The sequence below is a fragment of the Apteryx mantelli genome, chromosome 5 (genome assembly GCF_036417845.1).
Source record: "Apteryx mantelli isolate bAptMan1 chromosome 5, bAptMan1.hap1, whole genome shotgun sequence".
Classification (NCBI taxonomy): domain Eukaryota; kingdom Metazoa; phylum Chordata; class Aves; order Apterygiformes; family Apterygidae; genus Apteryx; species Apteryx mantelli.
Window position 1 is genome coordinate 846170 of NC_089982.1, and position 9910 is coordinate 856079.

The 9910-nt window shown below is 51.7% G+C and overlaps 1 protein-coding gene across 1 annotated transcript; it reads right to left on the bottom strand.

The window, feature by feature from the left end:
* Positions 1-6664: 6664 nt before the first annotated feature.
* LOC136992157 (interferon-inducible GTPase 5-like) lies at positions 6665-9580 on the bottom strand. Its single transcript, XM_067297044.1, has 2 exons — positions 9336-9580; positions 6665-8281 (listed from the first exon to the last, which is right to left on the bottom strand). The coding sequence occupies exon 2, from the start codon at positions 8248-8250 to the stop codon at positions 6946-6948; it is 1305 nt and encodes a 434-aa protein (XP_067153145.1). The 5' UTR covers positions 8251-8281; positions 9336-9580; the 3' UTR covers positions 6665-6945.
* Positions 9581-9910: the final 330 nt, after the last annotated feature.

The following is a 9910-nucleotide window of genomic DNA, read 5'->3' on the forward strand; positions in this document are numbered from 1 at the left end:
CATCCTCATAGACAAGCTCAGGAAGTGTGGGTTAGATGAGTGGACAGTGAGGTGGATTGAGACCTGGCTGAATGGCAGAGCTCAGAGAGTTGTGATCAGTGGCACAGAGTCTAGTTGGAGGCCTGTAGCTAGTGGTGTCCCCCAGGGGTCAGTACTGGGTCCAGTCTTGTTCAACTTCTTCATCAATGACCTGGATGAAGGCACAGAGTGCACACTCAGCAAGTTTGCTGATGATACAAAACTGGGAGGAGTGGCCGATACGCCAGAGGGCTGTGCTGCCATTCAAAGAGACTTGGACAGGCTGGAGAGGTGGGCAGAGAGGAACCTCATGAAGTTCAACAAAGGCAAGTGCAGGGTCCTGCACCTGGGGAGGAATAACCCCATGCACCAGTACAGGTTGGGGGTTGACCTGCTGGAAAGCAGCTCTGCTGAGAAGGACCTGGGAGTGCTGGTGGACACCAAGTTAAGTATGAGGCAGCAATGTGCCCTTGTGGCCAAGAAGGCCAATGGTATCCTGGGCTGCATCAGAAAGAGTGTTGCCAGCAGGTCGAGGGAGGTGATTCTCCCCCTCTACTCAGCCCTGGTGAGGCCCCATCTGGAGTACTGCGTCCAGTTCTGGGCTCCCCAGTACAAGAGGGATGTGGCACTACTGGAGCAAGTCCAGCGAAGGGCCACAAAGATGATTAGGGGACTGGAGCATCTCTCTTATGAGGAAAGGCTGAGAGAGCTGGGCCTGTTTAGTTTGGAGAAGAGAAGGCTGAGAGGAGATCTTATCAATGTGTACAAGTATCTGAAGGGAGGGTGTCGAGAGGATGGGGCCAGACTCTTTTCAGTGGTGCCGAGCGACAGGACGCGAGGCAATGGGCACAAACTGAAACACAGACACTTCCATCTTAACATGAGGAAAAACTTTTTCACTGTGAGGGTGACAGAGCACTGGAACAGGTTGCCCCGTGAGGTGGTGGAGTCTCCTTCTCTGGAGATATTCAAAATGCGCCTGGATGCAATCCTGTGCAATGTGCTCTAGGTGACCCTGCTTGAGCAGGGGGGTTGGACTAGATGATCTCCAGAGGTCCCTTCCAACCTCAGTGATTCTGTGATTCTGTGATTCTGTGATCCCCCATGCGCCCAACGCCGCAATAAAGTAGTGCCGACTTTCTAACCTCATCCCTGTGGTTGGAGAGTGTTATTTCCCGGATTTTCGGTGATACACCCCTACTCCTCCTGCAAAGGGAACGCTGACAGATTGGTACCGATTAAAGCCGTTCCTCTTCCCAGACTTTACTCAAGGGCTTGTCCCTCACGGCCTTGAGAAAAACTGCTTAAAGTGGAGGCCTGTAATAAGTCATTTTAAAACCAGGCTTGTTTTGCTTCTGAGCAACTGCAGTGCTGCATGTGACCTAAATATTAGCTGTATTTGTGCCAGGGATGAGCAGAAGCCCTTTGGAAAGCAAGGGTTGGAGTGCAAGGGCTTGGCCTTCCACAGCAGATGTTGCAAGGACAACCTGGACGTGGGAGGTAGGGAGTGAGCAGTCACCTGCAGCACTGCCCGGCCACCAGATCTCTCCCTGCCTCCAACTTACGAACGGCCCAAAGAGAACATGGCCTTGTCTTTGCACAGCTCTTCGCCTCCTGCCCTGGGAGGGACCACTACAGCTCTCCCTCCCCTCTTCTGCTTTCAGACATGCGGCTGATGCTTCCTCCTCGTGATTTAGCAGAGTAGTTTCTGCAGAGAAACACTGAGATACTTCAAATAAAGGAGTACCTGGGGCATTAACAGCCTTAGATGAGTACTTTGCTATTTTAAATACCTCATAAGTTTCATGCCTTGAACCAAAGGACAGGGGAGATATTGCAGCAGAAGAGAATTTTATAGGCTGTTGTGGATGATGCAGCAACCTGGCAGAGTACTTATTGGGAGAGGAGGTAGAGCGAGATAAAGGACAGCAATTCTGAAACTGTCACAAAACATTTAAAAAGGGGGAAAAAATGTATTTGGCAGATCTGCAGCTCCAGAGGTTGTATGATGCTTGCTCAGCTAATTCTTTGTAGCCATCATTAAGAGCTACTGAAATGTCCCAGGATGGTCAGCTCCTGCCCAGTCTGTTTACTTGCCAGTGTCCCTCTGAAAAATCTTGATTTTCCTTCATCTTCACTAGAAAAGGCAGCACAGGTCTGGGAATTAGATCCCAGCTGGGGACCGATTCCCTGGTGATCTCTGATACAGTACCTCTGAGCTTGGGGGGGGGTCTCCTTTTCCCTGTCCATATGACTGCTCTTGCGTTGCACACCTCCAAGTCGTAGACAGGAGGTAGCTTGCCCAAACATCTTTCCAGCGTGGAAGGTTGTTTCTCTTGTAACAGAAGCACCCTGCGTTGGGGATCTATTTGGGGTGCTTGTGTGGCATTTTTAAGGTAACCTCTGAGTGCCCTTTTCTCTTCGTTCTCTCAGCAGAGCGCTGTGCTCCCATCTTACAGAAGGGCAACAGTGGACCAACCCCGACCCCGGGTATCTGACTCTACTTCCATGAGATGATGCTAGGCTCGAGCCACTAGTATTTGCAAGAGAGCAAGAGAGCTGGGCCTGAGGGTGACATCATTAGTAGAGTTTGACACCTCTTCCCCATCTCCCTTCCAATAGTGGCCCTTTCAGCCTCTTTCATGAGGCGCATCCCCAGTGGACACCAGGAGGGCAGCTGGAGCTGCTGGGAGGTAATACCAGGCTGTAGGTTGCCCTGCCTTGGTGAGAGTGGGGTGATTTGTAGGGCTGCTCCCATGGCATCAGATCTGGAGAGCAGGGTGGTGGCCTTGGTCCCCCCTAGGCAGGTCCTGGCGAGAATTAGTGGGGTAAGATGGCGAGGATGTCCCAAGTCCCTGAACTGGAAGATACCACTCACTTGGCATCTGGAACCAGATCCTGGGGAAGTGCAGAGCCAGCTTTTGTCGGGAGTAATTTCACCCAGAGGTATACGGAGGATATTTCTTTCATTCCAAGTAGTTCAATTAGCTCAGTTCAGAGACTAATTTGTTCAAATTTTAGAAACTCTTTGAGAGATGAAAAGCTCTTTCAACAATTTATTGATAAAAACAAGGCGTGAGAGGCTAAGACCTACTAATTCTAAAATCTAAAATTCTAAAATCTTAACAGGTTTGCTAATGAGAAACAACAGTACAATTTGCTGTCTATAGATAAAGCTGACTTCATGCAAGGGAGATCTACTGAAGCAATAAAAGAAGTTCTCTCTTTGTTTATTTAAAGGCAGTTCTGTTTTCCATCCACACAGAGTTTGACTAAAATTGCCAATAAATGGTTCATTTCCTAACCAAAGGAAATGAATCATTCATCATTTTTCTAGAAGTCTTTGCCGACTCACTTCCAGTTTTGAAAGTTTTGTCTATCTGACTTCACCAGTTCCTCGGCCACAGGAGATCATGGGAGTTAACAAACTGTATTGGATGATTGTAACTGGTTTTTATAGCAACACCTGAAACAGGCATTTCTCTGTTAAGTGATTTAAGAAGCATTTATGGGGTAGCTTTCATGTAGCTTGTATTTCTTGCAGGGTTAGAGAAAGCATGAGAAAAGCTTCCAATTCCAGACACTAATTTTCTCACATCCGCCCGAGTACATCTCCAAGCCTCCTAAAATGCCATCATCCCGCTGGTGTGGGATTTTAAATAAGAACACTTACAAAGATTTCCTTTCCCTGTCAAGAGCACAAGCTGATTAAAAACAATGTCTTGAAATGACCTTTTCCACAATCGCCTAACCTGGTAGCCAAACGTTCAGCCCAGTGGTCACCCCACACTCACTATCACCAGTATCTCCTTTCTGCTCACATCCTTCAAAAATTTTGAGGCCTTCTTTATGTGGTGGTGGGTGTCAGAAAAGCACCTTTGGCTTATGAATGGTGTCTGTCGTTTGTTTTGGCCAGGGGTACGTGTTTTCCTGGACATTTGTTCCTTTATTTGTGCTGAGGAGGTCTCACACAGGTCAGGCAGTTCCAACGGTTTTAAGAAGCTGCTGTTTGATGAGGCTTTCGTTACGTGGCATCTGCTTCCCCCTGCTGGGAGGTTTCTCCTGTGCTAGGGTGAAGAGAGCAGTCCGTAAAAAATAACGAAACCCAGTAGAGATTTTATCTACCTTTATTCCATTTATTTCAGAACTTAGAAGACGGATGCAATGAGATTGTCAAGATCAGCAGCGCTCCTGAAGCGGAAATGAGATGCGACAGACTTGTGGATCTGGGACAAAAAATAGTATCACTGCAGGTTTGAATTGCAAGGCGATGGCACTGAATGGAGGGATCCTACCCTTGTGGGAGAAGAGTGATCATCTATATGACACTGCCTGGATCGGCAGAGTTTCTACAGTGGTTAAAAAGGAAGAGATTTCACATCTTATCTGGGATTTTCAGAACAACTTCGTATTGGCGTAATTCAGGGACTTGAGTGCCTAGAGAAGAGCTCTCACAAGGCCACTAGCAACTAAGTGACCACATGGGTGATACCAGGGAAAGCTGGCATGGCCCAGTAACAGTGTCAGAAAAGTCCAGTTTGGGGATGGAGGTATTGAAACGGGGACCAGTGGGGGAGCTAATTACTTTATTAGGGGCTGGTTGTTTATGTGGAAGGAGACAAGGGTGGAGAAAGGGAGAGATGGAGGTGGGTGGGAGGAGAAGAGGCACGGGGAAATGGAGAGAAGGGGGACAAGAGGGGCAGGCGGGGTGCAAGAGAGCAGCTGGTCCGTGCGCTCGTCTGCTCGCACCCCGTGCCCCAGTGCCGCAGTCTGGGCTACCTTCTCATGAAACCGTATTTCTGTGCGAGGTTGTTGTCTGCTCGGTGCGCGGGTGCATTGAGAGGTCTGAGGAGCAGCAGCTGGAGAGGGGCTGTGGGACACGGGAGCCGCAGGGCTGGGTGCCCGTGACACGAGAGCCTGGGGGCACCTGTGCTCCTGGTCCAGGCAGGGATGTTAGAAGGACTGAGAGCCTGGGCTGATGCTCCAGGGACCTGCGCGCCTGGTGCGCTTGTGCACCCGACGGCGGGACTTCGGAGGCTCTAGACCGGGACAGGTATTCATCGTAGGCAGAGGATTCAATATAGGCAGGGAGCCTAGATTTCATTGTGTTGAAAATCACAGAAATACCCATGACAAAATGGAATCTTTGCATGAGTGCTATTAAAAGCGATGAACAGTCATGAAAGGCAAGTAAAGACAAGAATTAAGCTAGGAATACCACTAAAAGGAAAACGAAAATCATAATTCAAATATTAACATAAAGGCTGTAGAAACAGTCACACAACAGTAGAAATACACTAGAACAATACTACTAGAAATATTAATAGAACAGGAGACAATAGAAAAGCATTAGCAGAAAAATATTAATAGAAAAATTAATAGAAAAATAGGAAAATGAAAAACAATTTTTGTAATAAATGAGAAATATTCATAAAGGTATAAATATTAATAAAAGGAAACTTGACCATTAGTAACATTAAATGAAAAGGAAATGTTAATTAAGAGGGTAAGGTTAATCAAACGATGTTCTGGGATGGTGTCGTGGGAACACCCAAATGTTGGCAAAGCCCTTCCTCAGTGAGGGGAAAAGCTGGAGCGACCCTGCGGTGAGTGCAGAGACGAGTCCCTGTGTTCAGGCCTTGCAGCCCCCCCAGATCCCGCTGGCATTTTGCACCCCCAAGATCCCTGCTCCCAGCTTCTTTTGCCACCCGCATCCCCCTTTGACCTTTCTGCGCCCTCCTTCGGGCTTTTTTGTGCCCCCCAGATGCCTCCTTTTCCCTTTATTCACCCCCGCCCCCAGCTCCCCTTTTTTCCTCATTTTGTGCTCCCACATTCCTCGATTGTACGTTTGCGTACAACCCCCGGGTGCCTCCATTTGGCTTCGCGCTCCCCAGATCCCTGCTTTCAGCTTTTTGTGCCATCCACCACCCCTCTTCCACCCTTCCTTCACATCCAGGTCCCTCCTCTCACCCTTCCTGTGCCCCCCAGAGCCCTCTGTTTAGCTTCTTATGCCCCTGAGATCCCTTCTTTTACCTTTGGTGCCTCCCCAGGGCTCTTCCTTTCGCTCTTTGTGCCGCTCTCCATCCTCATGGGCTCCTCAGACTCCTCCACGGGGCTTCCTGATGCCCTCCCGCATCCCGCCTGTCACCTTTTTGTGACCCCCAGATCCCTTTGTCATGCTTTTTCTGAACCCCCAAGAGACCTTTCATGCTCTCCACACCCCTCCTTTAGGCTTCCTATGCTCCCCTGAGCTCGGCTTGGCTTTTGGTGCCACCCTCAGACCCCTCCTTTTGGCTTTCTCTGCCCCCATACACCTCCAGAAAGAACCCCAGCTCTGAAGAGCGCTTCCTTATGGCAAACTCCAAATGGAGTGGGGAGAAATCTGGACCCACCTTGAGCTTTCCCCCAGCCTACTCACTGGAAGCATGAATTGCTTCCCTCTTATCCAAGGAATTTAAGCAATAACTGTGATACAAGAAAGAAGATGCGGTTAAAATCATGATGTACCTGGATATAAGGGCTGTGCGCATACCCAGAGCTATGCTGTCATCAAGCCCTGACTGCTCCAGGAATGCCCCACCTAATCTCTGCACAGAAGAGACAATGAACACATTTGAGGAAATGGACTGGTTTAATAGATTAAAATTTTAGGTTGATTCCCAATAGAAGACCTACTGCTAACTAGCTTCACAAGAAAGCAATAGACTACTGCAGGAGCAGTCTTGGCCACACTCCTCCTGAGCTGTCCTGCTGCCAAGACACACATAGCTTCAGCGGTTCCCCCCACTCCCCAGCGCCAGCAGAGCACCCCGCAGCACTTCCACACAGCAAGGCATTGGCCACCCGTGGAGAATTCAGCTGGCTGGACTCAGCCCCTCTCCCCCCTGCTCTTGGCAGCTCCACACACTCCTTTCACACAGTTTGTGCTCAGTTCCACAAGTGGCTCTTTTGAGTCGTTCCCTCTAAAGCCTTCTGCAGAACACGTTCGGCATCATCAGCAGCATCAGACAGAAAATTCTTCAACAGTAAGAACGTGGTGGGGAAAGAAATTGCTGCAGACACCGGAGAAATTATAAGCGCTAAGAAAGTGAGGGTGGATTTCAACAAAAATGGGGGATTTTTCTCAGCACCCCCAATGCTTTGGGTCAACAGCTTAATTACAACATCCTTGGTTATTTCATCTTCCAGGGGGGTCTTTATGACGGCCTTCAGCTCCTTGACAGGCTTGTTCACCTGTTCTGCAAGTTTCTGGAGGGATTCCTCAGTTAGGCCAAAGGTCCAGCAGTACTCTTTCAGGGATGTCACCAGGATTGCAGTGTTAACAGCAGTAGAGAGACCAGGGATGGGAACAGCAGATGCTCCACATGACGCAAGGCTTTTCAGCCAGACATACTTCATCAGCTCCTTCTTTTTCTGTCTCAGGACCTCCCTTGAAGTGATGGCCAGGGGCCGCAGGAAGCTGAGTTTCTTCTCACTTGGCAGATCATCCAGGAAGGTTTGCAGCAGTCTGGGACCATCGTACTTCATGCTAAAATCATCCCTGCAGACAAGAAAGACTTGAGGGGACCTTATGCCCAGACGTGCCAGCTTCCTTTCACAGTCCTGCCTGATGCTAGCCAGGACTGCCATCTCATCATACCGCTGTGACCGGGTCTCAGTAGCTTTCTTCCCTTTTGCCTTCAGGACTCCCTCCTCATCGTACAGTCTTCGCTCATTGCTCACGTCCTGATCCACCTTGGAGCGCACAAAGTAGAAATGCTTCCCCTGAGCCTGAATCGCCTCTGCAAGAGTTGCAGCATTGTATGTGAAGCGGCTGGAGGAGATGATGATGAAGAAGTCATAGCGGTCAAAATGCACCTCCTTAAGGTAGGTGGCCGGTCTGAAATCGGGTGTCCCAATCCCAGGCAGGTGCCAGAAAGTCACGTGGGAGTGCTGTGGGTGAGGATAAGGGCTGCACTCCATCGTTGTCTCTGTCACTCCAGTCTCAGCTGCGCCCTCCTCATGGTCCTGCAGGCCACGCATGGCATTGATGAAAGATGATTTCCCAGAGCCTGACTCACCTGTTACAGCAATGTGGAGCTGGATCTGTTCTTCATTAGCCAGGATCTCCTGTGCTTTTGTGGCTGCTGCTGTGAGGTCTCCTTCCTCTAGTGCAGCCCTTATCTCATTTGTGTCTCCGTCAGAAATATGGGGAAGAGCCTCCACCTCCAAGTGTGCCTCAGCGCTGGCCATGGCAGCTGCAGCGAGTGGGTGCCCGGTGAACCTGGAAGAAGAGCACAGGCTGTCTCTCCCCATGCGAAGCAGCAGAAAGAGGAATTCAGCACAAGGCTTGAGCCGCAGGCAGAGCGTGGCCACCAAAGCAGCCTGTCCAGCGTGCCCGTTCCCCTCTGCCGGCCACGCTGAAGCCCAGCCCATGGCCGGGAAACGGGCCCAGGCACGGGGCAGATGGGCAGGGGAGCCCAGAGTGGGGTGGACCGCAGGGTCCTCTCTCTTGCTGCCTGCTTGCACAGTTCCTATTTCACAGACCTGCACCAGCCGCCTCTCCCAGCCGCTGAGACCCACTAGCACACTCGGCGGCGTCACCCTGCAGGAAGCCAAAGCCCTTCCTGCCCCGGGAACTAGCCGGGGTAGCAGCCAGCACGAGGCAGGCCGAGTTAGGGTAGCTGTTTGCAGAAGCCTGTGAACGTTAACCCTCTTTTTGCTCGGGGAGGAGAAATAGGAAACCACCTGTCCCAAACTACAGCGTCGTTTTGGCATGCCCCCAAGGGAGCACACAGCCAAGATGTGCAAACAGCCTGATGGTCATCAGGAAGTGCGAGAGCGTCCAGAAAGGTCCAGAAGAAGCACACTGGGAGCACCAGCAACGGCAAAAGCAAATCAGAAGACCACAGCGCAATCTGAACGGACTAATCATCGCCAAGGTATTCTTCACCCCATCCTGTAACTACGGACACAAAAGAGTAGTGGGGTGACCGAGAGCGTCTGGAAAAGACTCGGGGGTGTGGGGAGGGAGAAGCCCGGCAAAGCTGCACCAGGGTAGGGACCTTCTCTCCAGCCACCAGGGAACCCAGGGAGCAGAGAAGAGCCCAGGGAAGCCTCACACCCCTGCACCAGGACCACGCACAGCACAGCAGGAACCACCACGGCAACTGGCTCGACCTCCCTCGGGGACCGCGTCCTCATCTCCGCACTCTCAGACCCCTCTAGGGAAGCGCCAAGGCCAGCCGCAGCCCTCTTGCAGGCTCCACTTGCTTCCACCACACATGCCCCGAGCACACCACCCAGCCCCTCGCTCCCGCACACCTCCGCAGCAGTACCTGGCGCCTGGGCAGGGGCGCCCAAGGCAGCTCTCACCCCTCCGCGCAGCAGCTGAGGACCAACAAAAGGCTCCTGGCTGGCCCGCACCAGCCCTGTGCTCCTGCTCTGCTGCTCTCCTGAGTTTAAATGTTCAGCCCAGGTGTGACGTGCAGCCAAGAGGGCTGGCTTTGCGTTTAAGGAGGCTCCTGAGCAGCCAGCAGCTGGAGGTTGCTCCCCAAAGCCAGGGGAAGTGAGCTCGGCTGGCAGGGAAAAAGTCTTCCTGCTGGCTGACGGCAGGTTCTGCAGCACGGCAGGAAGGGCAGGAGGGAGCCCGCGGGCACAGCCGGCTACCCCTGCTGCTCCTGCCACGCAGACTGCCCACGGCACACCTGCCAGCAGTGGGCATCATCTGGGCTCTTGCGGAGGGCCCACAGCCCTCGGAGGCAGCACAGCCCCAAAGGGCCTCTCCTGCGGTCACCCTCCGAGAGCCTGACCCACAGGCCTGTGGAGCTTTCCCTGGGTTGGCCCCTGCTGCGGGACACCGAATCCCAGAGAAGTCCCCGTTGGGAGGCACCTCTGCAGATCGTCTGCTCTG